This window comes from Orbicella franksi, chromosome 15 (assembly GCF_964199315.1).
Source record: "Orbicella franksi chromosome 15, jaOrbFran1.1, whole genome shotgun sequence".
Classification (NCBI taxonomy): Eukaryota; Metazoa; Cnidaria; class Anthozoa; order Scleractinia; family Merulinidae; genus Orbicella; species Orbicella franksi.
The window spans coordinates 4779362-4795189 of NC_138159.1; the positions used below are offsets into that span (position 1 = coordinate 4779362).

At 40.5% G+C, this 15828-nt stretch overlaps 3 protein-coding genes across 3 annotated transcripts in view; 1 reads left to right on the forward strand and 2 right to left on the reverse strand.

The window, feature by feature from the left end:
• LOC145469734 (uncharacterized) overlaps nucleotides 1-6526 on the reverse strand; it is a 36455-nt gene extending 29929 nt beyond the window's left edge. Inside the window, exon 1 of the mRNA XM_081453520.1 lies at nucleotides 6472-6526. The gene's annotated coding sequence lies outside the window, so the exon portion shown is untranslated. The remainder of the gene's footprint in view (nucleotides 1-6471) is intronic.
• LOC145469820 (uncharacterized) lies at nucleotides 1176-3533 on the forward strand. Its single transcript, XM_081453631.1, has 2 exons — nucleotides 1176-1350; nucleotides 3223-3533. Exons 1-2 carry the CDS (start codon nucleotides 1293-1295, stop codon nucleotides 3354-3356), a joined length of 192 nt encoding a protein of 63 aa, XP_081309757.1. The 5' UTR covers nucleotides 1176-1292; the 3' UTR covers nucleotides 3357-3533.
• Nucleotides 6527-10224: 3698 nt separating the features above from the next.
• On the reverse strand, nucleotides 10225-12097 carry LOC145469739 (uncharacterized). The gene has a single exon (XM_081453523.1). It carries the CDS (start codon nucleotides 12095-12097, stop codon nucleotides 10247-10249), a length of 1851 nt encoding a protein of 616 aa, XP_081309649.1. The 3' UTR covers nucleotides 10225-10246.
• Between the last annotated feature and the right edge of the window lie 3731 nt (nucleotides 12098-15828).

The following is a 15828-nucleotide window of genomic DNA, read 5'->3' on the forward strand; positions in this document are numbered from 1 at the left end:
AGATGATGAAAGACTCACTTCTTCAGACAACCGAAGAAGGAAAGTACAGTGCACATCCTTTAGTCCAAGCCTTCTGCAGGAAAGAGAGTGGTTCCCTAGACGTGGGCAACGAAGGTGATGAAACCAAGAAGAAGTTTAATGATCATTACCTGGAACGGATCAAAATCCTAAGTAAACTATTCATCACCAAACATAAAGCTTGCGAAGCCATCTCCACATTCAGAAAAGAGAAAGCAAACATCACTGAAGCGTTTAAGAACTGTTTTGAAGACACGACTATTAGAGAAGAGAAGTTGTTTGCTATCAATGTTGCTAACGGTACTGAAGTCCTGAACTTCTTGGTCAAAGTTGTATCACCGCCCGAAGAATGTGCTCAACTGTATGAGAAGTGCTGCGAAATATCCAGGGATTGCGATGACAAGGAAAGGCTTGCAGTCAGTTTAAATTCTCTTGGGTTCCGGCGGCTTTTGAGTTGTGATGCGGCTCACCTCAGGCGTGACCAAGGAACTCTTAGTATATTTAAGGAAGCGTATGATATCCGTGCGGAATTTTCAGACGACGACAAACGGAAGAGTGAGACGCATGCGCACACCACTACCAAACTCGGGTTGTGTTATCTTCGTCGGGTAAGAACATTTCATTGACAAAGTTATCCTGCTTCCCTGAGCGCTCTTTCATTGTTTGATATACTTTTATAGGCCAACCTAGCTTGATTAAGTATATAACATAAGCAGCGATGACAAACATGGGAAACCAATGTATTTTTATAATAAACTTGACGTTTCCTATGCTAGTTAAGCAACATGCATTTTCAAAGTAACTATAGTCTTACGATTTTGTGACATCTATTTACGTCGTTATTTTTACGGGTCTGGAATCTTGACTGGGAAAAACCAGGTGGGAGAATAACGACCCACAGTAATTTAATAGCACGAAGTTTCATGTGAAACCCGTCTCTCCAGATAACGAAGTTTAGTGTGAAAATGAACTGGTTTACCATGTCTATTACCGCTGTTTACGTTACATTTTTAATCTATTGCATTGTTTTGAAAAAGAAGAAATATTTATGTTACAAGGAAGTAAAAACCCACCAGGTCTGAAAAATGTTTAAAATGAATGAAATGTTTATCGCAAATTTTCTGAATCGGTTATTGAACTTGGTTAACGCAAATTAACCCAACGATCTGGTCCCTTCCATTTATACTGAGCTATATTAATCCAGGATGATTTTCCTTTTGTAGGGAAAAGAATTCGAAAAGAAAGGCCGCGGGTTAATCCAGGAAGGCATAACCATGCGGAAGAAATTAGGTGTTCCTTTGTATGTCGCCGCTGGTAACTGTGATCTTGGACGTGAGTATCACAAACTGATAAAATCAAAGGCTCCTTGAGCTATGTCATGTTATATTTATTAATGACCTGCATAGGATGACCTCATTTTATTTGACTAGGAAACAATTTAGACAGTACATTTTTATGGCTGCCCAGGTACTGGTTTTCGATTGGATAGCAGGCTCAAGCCAGGTTATTACTATACCGTGGGGGAGAAGGCGCGAGGTGCGTGCAAAGGGACAATTTCGGCGTGAATTAACCTCTAGCACGTTGTTGACTTTTCTTCCGAGATATTCCTTTCACAATCGTCTCTTGGAAAGTCCCTGATACATTGCGTTCGTGATTTCTACAATCTTGCAAAATTTGGGTAGGCTTATTTGGTATAGTTTGTTTACATGCATGCCCACAATTGATCATTTTTTGATTTTCTTTTTTTTTTTTCTGTCCTTTACTGGTTAACTTATTGCAATCGGGAGCTCAGTTTTATGCTTGGCTAAATCTGTATATTATATTATGCGTGCTTTGCCTCGCAAACGCAGGGTTTGTGCAGTGCTCTTCCCTCGGCTGCCTTCAGTTTGCACGTGTATTTTTGGTTTGTAATATTCAATGATGTTTGTATTATGCGTGCTTTGCCTCACAAACATCGTGTTTGCGCGTGTTCTTTCCTCGGCTCTCTTTAGTTTGCACGCTTATTCTTGGTTTCTAATAATCAACGATGTTTTTGGTGTGTCATTGTAACTTGTGCTATGAACTTGAAGTTATGGTTATTATGCATGCACTGTTGTTTCAGTTGTTTTGTTACGCGTTCTCCCCAGGGCCTTTATCGTTTTCCTTCTTCCCATGGTAGTCAGAATTCGATGGTGCACTTCTAATCGATAGATTTTCTTTTTTTTTTCGCTAAACGTAGGAAATGGGTAGAGAAAATGATCCATTAAAAGAAAAATAGGGGTCAACCAGCGTCAAAGATCGTCACCTAGGCGTTAAAATTTATAACATGAGTGGTACCTAACGCTCATGTTCTAAAATTTCTCACCTACGTAGGTAACGAAATAACTATACTTGAGAAACGAAAAACACTACTGTTTAAAAGAAAGAAATCAATAACAAGAGAATCATTCATGAGAAAATAAAGCAAACCATAATCGTAGAGCGGAGACAGCTGTGATGTCTACTATTATTTTTAGACCATATGACCGTCATGGATTCTACAGTATGCCCAAACTCGAAAACTTCGTCAAGTGCAAAACGTAAATGATGCTTTTTTAATCCCTTCATTTCTTAACAGATAGAATACTCTAAATTAGACTTCCCTGACTGTTGGGTAGGTCATAACCAGGGTATCGATTTTGGCCATTTTGGTCATTAGTAGGGATGGCTTCTGCACTCGTCTTGAAAGGAGTTTGTTTGTTTGTTTTTTTTTTTGTAAGAAGGTACTTTTTCATCATTATCAATATGAACATCAATAAAATCCCTTAACAATGCCTTAACATCGCTCTGAACTAGGTGACTAATTGTAAGGCAGGTCCAGGCAGGTCTAAAACAGGGTATTGATTAAAAGATTAAGGTCATAAATAGGGTACTGATTTTTTGATCAGGTTGTAAATGGGGTAGGAAAAAAGCGCAGATTTTGGTCATAAAAAGGCTAAGGATTTTGGGAAACGGCCGCACACCCCCACCCAATTCTTTTCTAGGAGTATCCCCTCCACCCGCCCCCCCCCTCCCCCCGCGAATTGGACCTGACTGGACTCCGGTTTTCACATAATAACGAGGTTATCAAGGCCTCAGCAAAACTCGTTGGATATAGGTTGTGGCAGGATAGTTTCATTTTGGGAAAAACTGAAAGTAGACTTAATCTCTTTTCCTCTTATTTTTTTTTTTTATTTTTTTTTCCAGATGCCTATCGGTATTGCAACGACCATCTACAAGCAATCAAGACTTGGGAAAACAAAGTTCTGCCAGTTTACGAAAGGGAGCTTGGTGAGCACCCCTGGGCTGCTACGCTGTTATACTGGATTGGTTACTCGTAGATGACCCTCGCCGGTGAAAATAATTCGGGAGATTAGGCCGACAAGGCCAAGAGAAAGCTCGAGAAAGTTCTGGAGATACAAACGAAAATGCTGGGGGACCATTTAGATACTGCTCGCTCCCACGTTTGTCTTGGTGATGCTTTGAGGACCCAAGGTAAATTGAAATTGGCATTGGAGGAACTCCAGAAGGGACTTGAACTTCGAGAAAACGTGCTTGGCCCTGATCATGAGAAAACGATGGCTGCGAGAGAGAAAATAGAAAAATTGCAACGACTTTACGAAGAGTCGAGATCGAGAAACAGTTTCTTTTCATCGGGACACCCAAACACCAAGAAAGGAGTTGAAAATACGATGCAAAGCGGAGTATTTTTGACGAACTTCAAGGGGTTTGAGTAAGTGTCGAGTGTTTGATATATCTTCAGTTGTCAATCGAAACAAAAACTAAAGGGTAAACGGAGAAGTAAAATCATCAAAATCTATGCTAGTTAAGACCGGGTATCCAACAGCCTTCCTTAATTATTTAACTTGATGAATTATTAATAAATTTGAGAACGGTCACTAAAATCAACTAATAACTGTGGATACGAGAGCTTAGCTTATTATTGAAAAGGATAGCTCACCTTAAAATTACTTTCTTTTAACGTTTAATGTTGCACTGAAGAAAAGAAAACATTAATCGTTATTCAGGTATGTTGTACTTCATTAATCTTAGCGGTTTTCTTAATGACAGCCATGCCATGGCAGGTGTTGAACGCTAGTTAACTGGGCTGGTTCAAATATTTGGTAATTACTTATTCACATATATGCATAACATTTTTACCAGCACAGTGGATTCTCAAAGAGTGAACTTAAACTGCTGTGTATTTACTGAATCAGCATCCGTGTGAATTGGTAACTGAACAAATAACATGCAGAACATGATGGTCCGTAGATTTTTTTGACAACCAGATCGATTGAGTTTGCATATAAGCAAAAACGGCACATAGGCTCAGTAAGCAATGACCATCTATAAGATTCCTAAAAAGTAAATTCACTGAAGAATATTCGGTTGAATCGCTTGAGAAAGCAAAATATCAGGATTAAAAGAATTCGTCTTAAAATGTTCCAATATTCTAATGTTCTCAAAGTTATCCGCATTTTTTAATACAAGTTGGGAAAGCATACTTTTGTTCCTCGTGGAGTAGACTGATTTCGTAGTTGTAGCTAACTGTAGCTAAGCGCATTGACCACCACAAACGTTCAACAAACATTCAACATCTTACATAAATGATAACTTTAGGCTCTGTCCACAAGATACTGAAGAGATGTGAAAATGAAAGCGTATCAAATGTTTTCAGTCCACATTAGCTACCGGTTACTTTGGATTTGTGTTTGAGAAAAGCTCGAACAGGAAAATCACATCGTTTACGAAAAGCCCCGTTTTGAAAATTAAATGATGTTTTTCATACACACTGAGACGCAAAGCCGGCGTTTGCATGTTCCTTCGGTTTGAAGAGCGTTTTCGAATAGCTCCGTTTTCGTGACGGATTAGTGCAGACGGTAGGCCTAACCGTAGAATGAATTAAAGCTGCGTTTTCGCCGTTGTATGGCCATGGTCGAGACCTTGTTCTAATGCATGTGTTTCTAGGCAAAAGACTTCTATCACCAATGTCAGGGTAAGGTTTCTTCTGCGTTGAAATGACAACTCACTTGGTGCTTGATAGGAAGTCGTGGTTTTTTTTATGCTGTTTTACTAAGTTTGTCGGTGATGTGCAGCACCTTTGTAGACTAGAGTGTTGCGTTTGGTCGTAAACCTTGTGACGAGTTTTAAGTCCGAAACAGAGTGCTTTTTGCCCAAATATCAGTTAACAGGTCTTTCTTATTTGTGCGTGAGACTTTACTTTTTAAATAACCTTGCCTTAAAAACCCGGCTTGGTTGGTATTTCTAGGCAGCAAAATGTAATAAGCTAGATATAAGCTATATATGTATACTTTTTAAGCTAGCCTTGAAAACTTGGTTTGATTTGTTTTTCCAGGCAGCAAAAATGTAGTAAGTTTCATTGTAGATATAAGCTATAAATATATCTGACCAAATTCGCAAAAACATGCCCGCATTGACTCAAAGACAGTCCCACCGGCTAGAAGTCCTCTGACCACACCCTCCCCCCCCCCTCTGGCTGGGAGATTGGCCCCTCACGCATGCACGTGACATGGTCCACTCTAACAGGGTGCCATGTCAACACAGAAACCTTGAACAAGGTTAAACACTGAGTAAAATACCCAGAAACATAATCAATATCATGGTTATTTAACACTAAAAACTCAAAGTGTAGCTAGCTGGGGGTGTCAGTACAAGACACCCTACTCTCCCCTCCCTGATTTTGGCAGCTGGCCGCCACCAAACCCCCAGCAGATAGGCCAGTGCCTGGGCCATGTCTCCGGCCAGGTCTTAATAGAGCCCCCCCCCCCCCTGAATTTAAGGTCGCTAGCTTAGCCTGGATTCAGGCTGCGTCCGAATCCTATATACTTTTTAACCTTGCCTTGAATGCCTGGTGTGATTGGTGTTTTTAGGTAAACAAAAATGTTATAAGATAGATAAAAGCTATTTATATACTTTTTAACTTTGCCTAGAATGCCTGGTGTAATTGGTGTTTTTAGCTAAAAAAAATGTTGCAAGATACATATAAGCTATTTATATACTTTTTAACTTTGCCTAGAATGCCTGGTGTGATTGGTGTTTTAGGTAAAAAAAAAATGTTATAAGATAGATAAAAGCTATTTATATACTTTTTGATTTTACCTTGAATGCCTGGTGTGATTGGTGTTTTTAGGTAAAAAAAAATGTTATTTAACAATTATTCGCCGACGGCGAGTTGAATATCGTCGAATAATCCCCGAGGTGAAGTCTCGGGGATTATTCGACAATATTCACCGAGCCTGAGGCGAATAATTGTTTTAGTATATTTTCAGAGCTGAACAATAGAGAATACGGACTAAAACATAAAACCAGGGACCCAGTTGTTCGCTAATAAGAAGCTTACATGTAAGCTAACATCGATTGTGAATTAGTTTACTCATCCAGTTCGGCAGTAAAACAAACAAGCCAAACACTACAAAAAATAAATTCATCCGTTACCTTTGTTTTATCGCTGTTGACTTCATCCACTGTTGTCATCATCTTCTCAAAATGAGTAGCCTTAGTTTGGAGAAAAACAGATTTCGTTCAATCGATCTGACCTGCTGGCAATCAACGCAACCACTGCGTCTACGATTCTTAACTGCCTTTAACACGAGTTCTTGAAAGGATTTTTGGTCCAAGGATGGCAGGAGTCATTTCGAAAATTCTCCATCCTTTCAAATATCCTGGACTTAGGGTAATGTCTACCGAATAGACGAAATATTCATTCACCAACTGTCCGCCATGTCCACTTGCGAAAGGGTGGCGAGCTTAGCAGCCAGGCCTAAAAAATGTTATATAAACCGCTTCATAGAAGGGATCGCTGAACTAATCAGATTGCTGGAAACTCTTTGTTCAGCTCTGAAATTATACGTTTCCCCTATTCCCTCTAATAGACAACAAATAAAAACACAACTTGTTACTTGTTTCTTACTAACCGAGTTCGGGGTCCGTACTGTAAGTTACGGATCCATAACTTACAGTACGGACCGAGAGGACGAGGTTAGTAAGATATTTATTATATCTCTACTGTGTGCCTGACGCGCGTTCGTGAACGATTTCTATTCACACGGAACGGCTTCAAATTTCTGACGCACGTCAAAAGCAAAACGAGCCAATTTGAAATCGTTTTTGAGTCGTTAGCACGCTTTTCTACACAATTTAGAGTAAAAGAAAGTTTTAAACTTTAACTTGCTATAAAAGTTAAGAACACTTGGCGATAAATCACGGAACAGTTTGGCAACAAAAACAACTTGAAATTTTAGCGGGCCCTACAGGAGAATACGGCCCGCTAAATTGAACAATCACAACGCGCGTACTAACTGAGAGATATAATAATAATAAAAGATAGATATAAGCTATTTACATACTTTTTAACCTTGCCTCGAATGGCTGATGTGATTGGTATTTCTAAGCAGCAAAATGTAATAAGCTTGATATTTCAAAGAAAATAAAGTGTGATGTTTGTTGTATTTTTAAGTATTGAAGCTGCATTTCCTGTATTTAAGGGGACTTACAAGCCTTTTCTCCTTTAGTATGCTATCACAAAAAACACGAGGACGCAGATTTTTTAATTTTTGAATTGAAGTTAGTTCATTTCAGCAGCACAATAGGCCAATCATATCTCAAAACAAATACACATCACTGGTGCCAATCACGAGATATGCCTGGAGACAAAGCGTTCTGGCGCCAAGCGCTGGAAGTAGCTAGTAAGGATGGTTCTGGCGCCAAGGCGGGAAATCGTTATTTAGGAAACGTTCTGGCGCCAAGCGCGAGAATCGTTAGTTAGGAAGCGTTCTGGCGCTGAGCGCGGGAAATCGCTTGTAAGTAAACGTTCTGGCGAAAAGCGCGAGAGTCCTTAGTAAGGAAGCTAGCGTTCTGGCGCCAAGCGCGAGAATCGTTAGTTAGGAAGGGTTCTGGTGCCAAGCGCGGGAAATGCATGGCTATAGATGAAGCGTTCTGGCGCCAAGCGCGGGAAATCACTTGTAAGAAAACGTTCTGGCGAAAAGCGCGGGAAATCGCTTGTTTGAAAGCGTTTGCTCTGGTTTTGATAGGTTGATTATTTGCTGGGCCAGTAATTGCCCCGGTGAAAATCTTTTAAAGCGCTGATGGTTCACCAAACAGGGGCTATAATTTATTTCTAATGTGCTTCCTTACGGCATAGACCATATTCAGAAATGGCTGCCAATTTAAAATTCTTTTGTATGCATTTAAATAAGCCCATTTAACCTCGTTTGAGAGTAAAAATTCGTTAATTATCAACTCAAAAACTAGTTTAGTTGAGCTAATTTTAATACTTACAAAATAATTTTCAATCAGCAGCCATTTATAAATTGGGTCTATGGGGTCTCCTTTAAGAAACAAAATCACACATCCACAAACTCGCAACATTTTTCAAGATTCTGTGTATTGGAGATAGTTGAGAGATCCGTCATATCTTGGCTACTCTTAGAAAACACCAGCTACCCCCCTCCCCCCGGATTGGGTGCTAGTTCATCGAAGGGTTACTTTCCAGTATTCTGTCAGGTTGTCCAAAAATTTGCTGGTACCTATTTATACACCTGTATGCTGGAGCCACGCCCACTTTTGTCTCCAATAGAGTTTAGTTCAAATTTTTGAAGAGCATCCCCGACCTTTTTACGTGGGACTTCCCCCCCCCCCCCCCCGCCGCCACCGGGGCAAGTGACCTTTAAATGACATTTTTTAAAAAATTATATTTCATTTCTTTTCTCCTTCTCCCTTCTTTTTAACAGTCCCTTCTGCGCTTCTCCTTGATTTCTTGTACGTCAACTTTTTTAAGTTGCCTTCTTCGAAATCGTTTAAAGCTTTGCTTTACAAGCAGTAAACACTCATTTTACGTTGATAATAGATGCCTTTAGAAAACAGTCCTCAGGAAATATACGCGCTGATTGGTTAAAAATTGTCGTGTTTCTATAACTCGATAGAAATACAGAACTAGCACGAGCTGTTGACGTAATGATGGCGCGAGCAAAGAGAATTTACATTTTGATAATCACAGTTAACAACTTGTTTTCCTTTTTTTCGTCGCGGTGTTTTCTAAAAGAAATAGAAAACATGCTCTCCGGGAAAGTTTTGAGGAACTCGAAAAAGCTGTGGAAACAGCGTTTTCGAGAGAGAAAATCAGAGAACGGCATTTGTGATAGATGGCTGCTAGATTTATACTAAAACTCGATAGAAACACGTACATGTTTTCTATTTCTTAAGTAATTAATAAATTGAGGTCAGTTTCTCATGCATCTGTCCTGTTATTGATCATGAATTTCGTCATGACGTTGTCAAAGTAGCTGTGGATCCGCAGACTTGTCAAATTGTCCGCTCTTGGTCCTTAATGCATCCCATAAATTAATATATAGATTTAGGCCAGCCTAAAAGCGGAGCTCCTGGATCGGGTTGTTCAGAGCCCGATTGAGCTAACACGAAAAGGTAGAATTTTGATTTGAGTTAATGTAACTTTGCGGTGAGGTTTTCTGTATATTGTTTGCCCTTCTGTTTTGAGTTTTAATAATCACCATAAACTGGGTTCACTTTACATATGTGCAGTATAAGAAGTCAGCGCTAAATTCCCTCTGCAACAAGCACTTATATAATCTATTAGGTGTAATAAGGATGGATCAACGACAAACATCCAATCATTGGATCAAATTTTCAGCCATCTGAGATGATTTGGATTACCTGTCAGAAAAAGTAACAACTATGTTTAAAAGATAACAGATCTGCTAGACCTTCCGTCAAGGTAAATAAAACAATAATGGATGTAACGTAAAATACTGAACTAACAACAAATGGCCTTGTTTTAATTAAAACGCTGCCAAGGCATGAAGCAACGAAAGTATCTAGATTGATTGGTAGCCTCCATCCACTAGATGCAACAGATCATTGTCCACGGCCTGGTTCTGACGCTTTAAAGCGCTTAGAATTAAAATTATATTGAAAACTGTTATCCGGCCATAGATAACCCACACACATCAAAGGCCAATTTATATGCAAAAGTTTCCCCACCTAACCTAACTGCTCGACATAATGTCATGTAGTTAAGCCACTAACAAGGGCACACACTTGGAAACGGAGAATGTCTATTTAGCAGAGTTGTCAACTTATGGGATGTTAAAAATCTAGTGTCATTGCCTTGTGACTGAACAACAAACCAAGAGTCCACATAGTACGGTATGTTTCCTGGCATTAGTGGCGTTTTCAATGTCTCCTCACACTGAGCTCAATCTAAATCTAACTCGGGTATCGTGAGGTAATCGAGTTTACGTTTCAATACTTCTTTAGAGTGCAGAATTAATTGGCTAACATGATCAACAACAGCGGCCATGATGTAATTCTCAGGGACCATGGAGAGCAACGGTTCGATACGCTGTTTTAAAAGAGCAAGCCCTTTTTCACCACCTTCGTTCACTGTAACATCAGCAACGTCTTTAAGGAAACCTGACGCCTTGTAGTCCGGAGAAATTGCTTTGTGAATATTTGGCAAGCTTGAGTTGTCTTCTTTATTGTAACAAGAAACAAGCTCATCAAACCATTCAATAACAATTTGACGAAGAGGAACCTTCTCGACTTGTTGTTCACAAAGCCCTTTGTGCTCAGACTCGAATTTCTCTTTCATCTCGCAGGTTCTGATGTAGAATTTACGAGCTAACAAATTTAGCTCCCCTTCAAGACTATTCAGTAACTTCTTAAAGAAAGCTTCAAACGCTTTCCATATTTGGATCAATCTTCTGTAGCCACCTTCGTCAAGCTCTGTGGTGTTGAGGTCATTGATCATAAACCGGCGAGAGCCACGCCTCCCCAAAGCTCCAAAAGGGAGGTTATCAATGTTTAAAAACATTTTGTTCCAAACAGCAGTCGGGTTTTTTCTAGCAAAGAGGCTTGAGATCATGTAATCCACCAAATCTGTCATTTGTAAAGCCCTGATCTGTTGTTTTCTCTTCTTGGCGTCCTTTTGTGTGTACGCCAATTCCAAACCCTTGATGTGATTTAACATGTCTTCCAGGACACATTGGCGCAGTTTGTTGTCGTGATCAGCCACAGTTAGTAGATTTTGCCCTGGTATGAAGAAGTTCGGAATTGTCTCCGTCTTCACACCTTGCAAGGCAAGCTCTAAAGCTTGAATTGTCCTTTGGGCCCTACAATTTTTATCCCAGCGATAGCGGTCCGTTACGAACAGCTCTGAAAGAAGGACGGTCTTCAACAGGTATGATGGAATCAAGGTCGAATCCCATCTCAGTTTCTTCGATATCTCATCTCTCATGACTTTCAGGGCTCGACAGCATGCTTTAAAACCGTCCGGAGAAAAGGCCAGAATGTCTTTTTCTGCCATGGAAAACGAAATACGCCAGCTGTCATATCCAGCGGGAACAACGTGGAATCCGCACTTTTGAAGAATTGGATCTATTTCTTGGGAACACATTGTCAATTCAACAGGGAGCTTGGATTTGTGATAATCCAAAGTCAGTGTCAAGTCCACTCTTACGATTAGATTTCTATAACTATTGCCACCTTGCCATTCAATGTAAAGTGTTGTAGCTGGTCCGTGACTTTCCGAGTACATCACAGGCGAACTTTCTTGGCCATCGATATTTCCCAGTAGCCCAGAATACACAGGCCACCATATTTCATTAAACACATCTTGCCCTACTCGTTTGATGGCCAGTCCTTCAGGTAGTCCGGCGTCACTTAGAGATGCATTGACAAGCTTCTTGAAGAAACGGGAGATCATATGTGGGTTGAAGAAGCCTTCGTCATCTTTGAATTCTTCCCACTCTTGTTCAGCAATGAATAGTTTGACGTAGCCTTCGCCTTTGTCGCATGGACGAAATAATGGTTTGTCGGTGAGTGAGTCAATTCTGATCATGAAGTCGAATTCATCTGGCTGGCAAACCTTCGTTCCTTCGTAAACACTTCCGCTCTTAATAACAGTGCTCTGAAATCGCTTGTCTCGCTTTTCCACCTCCGCCAGAATGTTGGTCAAGAATTGCTCGAGTTTCTCTCGAATCAATTCGGCTTCGTTTTCATCTTCAAACCTTGCCTTTTTCTCTAAATGTTCCACAATTTCAGCCATGAAGACGCAGTTTGACTATTTCATCTTCCCCTTTTTTATCGGAATGAGTCACTCGCCAAAGATACCCTTTCTTTCTTGGAACAAGAAAACAAAGGGCGCTTTCCATTCGACCAAAATTTCCGGTGTGAATTGTGGGAAATTTCCATGGGCGAATGGTACAGACTTTTCCAGTTTGGAAACAACGGTGCGCAGTGAAAACGTCGCAAAACAAAGGGTTTAATGAGTCGCACAATGGTTCTACACGCGTTATAAATCTTTGTATATTTCTTAGCCAACCTATGCAAAACAAACAAGTACACCGCGGGGGCAGTATTTTTATAAAACGCTTTCTTCACGAATTTAGCTGTAGCTAGTATTTATCGATATAAAGTGGAAAGATTCTAAAGTATTTCAATTTTCGAATACGCATCGCCGTCATCCTTGCGTGAGATGATCAACTCGCTGTCATCGCGGCCAGCGAATTTGCATAATTTCCGAAAAAGTGGACAACCTCGTAAGTTAGATCTAAATTTTCGAAGATATTTTGCTGCAAATTTCCGTTCCATTTGATTTTCATCCCGGAATTTCCAGAATTTTCGGTTGAATGGTTCGCTTTTCGGAAATTCAACAATTTCCGGATTTTCTGGAACTTTTCCTAGGAAATATCCGTACCATTTGTCCCCGTTTCGAAAATTTCGGAATGTTTGGTCGAATGGAAAGCCCCCAAAGAGTAATGTTTCGGTAAGTTGATATATTTCATATTGCCCTATGAATATTATACTTTGGAACTGACTTGGCCTAATGAGGAACAATGAAATCAATGTTTAACCAAATAAGACTAGGCTAAACTAGACTATTTATTTATTTATTCCCCTATAAGCCGATCCCGGCTATAAGCCGAGACCCCTAACTTGAGAGAACTGACGATGGGCTTAAGCTTGTCAAAAAAAATTGGAAAACTCTCGGCTATAAGCCGAGACCAAAGTTTCGCAGAAAAATTTTACCTTTGAAGCGTCCCTCTCAGGAAACATATGTTGATTGTTGAACGAATAAACACAACCAAATGAATATTCAAAAGTTCATTGTAAACAGTTAGCGAATCAGCGACAATGTGAATATCAATTTATCCTAACTAGTCTATAAGTACAGCTGAACATAACGAATTCCACCATTCAGACTACATGTAAGTCTCAAACAAACACTTACCGAAATTATCAGTTTACATATCGTCCGTGTTCGTATTCATCTTGGCAAAAGTTCGCCGTACTTCTTACAACATGGCTTTTAAGCTCAAAGTTGTTGCTGAAGCTGAGCCTGTTGAAAACAACTCAGAGATCGCCCGAGATTACGGAATTAGCGAGTCGATGGTTCGTCGATGGAGAAGAGACCAGGCGAAGCTTTTCAACGGCGAGCTGAAGATGTCTGCGAAACGAACAACGTTGGGCCGCTTCACTCCAAAGTATCCAGAGCTAGACCAGCAGATGTTGGAATGGTTTTCAGACCAAAGAGAGCAAGGTGAGTACTCATCGCTTCATGTCAAATCGGATAAACATTTCTTGTAGATTCAATTGATTTTTTATTATCGAAATCGATCAAAAAGTTTTCCCTCGATCTCTTCGCACGAGCGAGTGCACGTGAGTTTGTTTGTCGACCTGCGGGAACCAACGCTTGTGATTGGCCAGATTTAGAAATCGTCATAACAAATTAACAATGCCTGTCAACGCAAAGTAAACAGAACACTTCGCTTTAATCACTTCGTTCGCTTGAATGTTTATTACTCCTGGACGGTTTTATTTTTCACAGGTATTGCCGTGAGTGAATTAATGCCGCGCCTGAAGGCAAAAGAACTGTCCACCGATCCTTCGTTTAAAGCTTCCCTTGGCTGGTACCAGAACTGGAAACGACGCCACTCAGTAAGCCTTCGAAAAAAAACAACACTCGCCCTGCGACTACCTGAAGACCTAGAAGAGAAAATTGTCCAGTTCCACCGGTTTATCATCGCAGCCAGACGACGAACAGATTATCCCCTGTCCCGAATTTACAACATGCATGAGACGCCACTGCGTTTTGAACTTCCTTCAAGCCGAACGCTAGAGTTCAGTGGTAGTAGAACTGTGCCTGTTAAATCTTGCGGAGCAGAGAAGCGAAGCTTCACCGTAACTCTTGGCGTCGCTGCAGATGGGGCCAAACTTCCTCCCAAGGTCATCTTTAAAGGCGTCCGGACTCCACGAGACCTCGTCGTTCCTGATTCTCTCCGCGTTTCCTTTCACAAAAAAGGATGGATGGATGAGCCAGGTGTTCAGCAGTGGATTCGCCAGTGTTTGCCGAGGAACCCTCGCAACGAACCGTCGCTGCTAGTGTGGGATTCGTTCAGAGCTCACCTAACCGATGCCGTCAAAAGCGATCTCCAACGGCGCAACATCGACGTAGCAGTCATCCCTGGAGGTCTAACCCCCGTTTTGCAGCCCTTGGATAAATGCCTGAATAAGCCATTTAAAGATCACCTCCGGAAAAAGCACTTGGCGTGGATGATCACCGGGCCATTTGAGTTCACCCCGGCAGGAAAGAAGAAGGCGCCAACTAGAAATCTTGTCCTTCGATGGATTAAAGAAGCATGGCAAGAGATTCCAGAGGAGATGGTAAAGAAGTCTTTTAAGAGCTGTGGAATTTCCAATGCCATGGACGGAACGGAAGACGACGCAATCTACTCCGAGGACTCACAGGAACTCGATGATGATGAAGAAATGGAGGATGAGTTCGAAACGGACAGCGAAGACGAGACTGATGGCGAGTAAACTTTTAGTTGAAAGCTAATAACTATCACACACAAACGGTTCCTTTAGGAGCCACCAATTATATAAAAGTTCAATGACCAACATTTTACGACTTGTTTTTGTTGTGTTTTACTATAATTTCATGAAACTGACCTGGCTATAAGCCGAATCAGAAACGTCTATGATGATTTTCACTTTGTTGATGACGCTTCGAAGAAAAAAATTATTCAAAACTCTCGGCTATAAGCCGAACCCCGCTTTTCGGAAAAAAATTCCCAAAACTGAGTAAAATTTTTTGCAAAAATCGCTCGGCTTATAGGCGAATAAATACGGTAAATGTACTACTCAAGAAAATAGCGAGCGAGTAGTAAAAATTATTCCAGCATTAATTCAGACAATAACAATCACTTGACCTTGGCGTGAGGGCAGTAAATTAAAATGCAAATTGATCTTTAGTAGCGCTGTTAATTCATATATATGGGTTATTAAATTATTGCGTTTATTATAGTTAAGTTATAGCCCTTATGCTGAGAATGAGGGCGCATTTGTGAAACAGTTTAAACCTAAGAACTGGTAGGTCGTGTGCTATGATGATTTATCAAATTATATCAACGTAAAAGGCATAATGTACCTGCTCTAATTTGTTAGACAGTCCAGAAGTTTTTATATCTTTGTGTTAGCACTAGTCATGTCCCCTCAATATGTCCCCCGGTGTGTGCCGGCCTAAATTGTGTTTGACAATTCATCGACCATCTCTAAGCATAATTTCTTGCATTATTACTTAAGTACTATTAAATCTGCGATAGACCAGCATCTCGTCCAGGGGGAGTAGAATTACTCCTAACCGCTTCATGCTACAGAAACCGGGATAAGCTCCAGCAGCTATGAGCCAGTCGGCTTCAAGGCTTCACTTTACTTATGCCATATTGATGAGCCTCAAGCTTCCCTTACGTTTGGATTAATCTAACTGTCAAATCG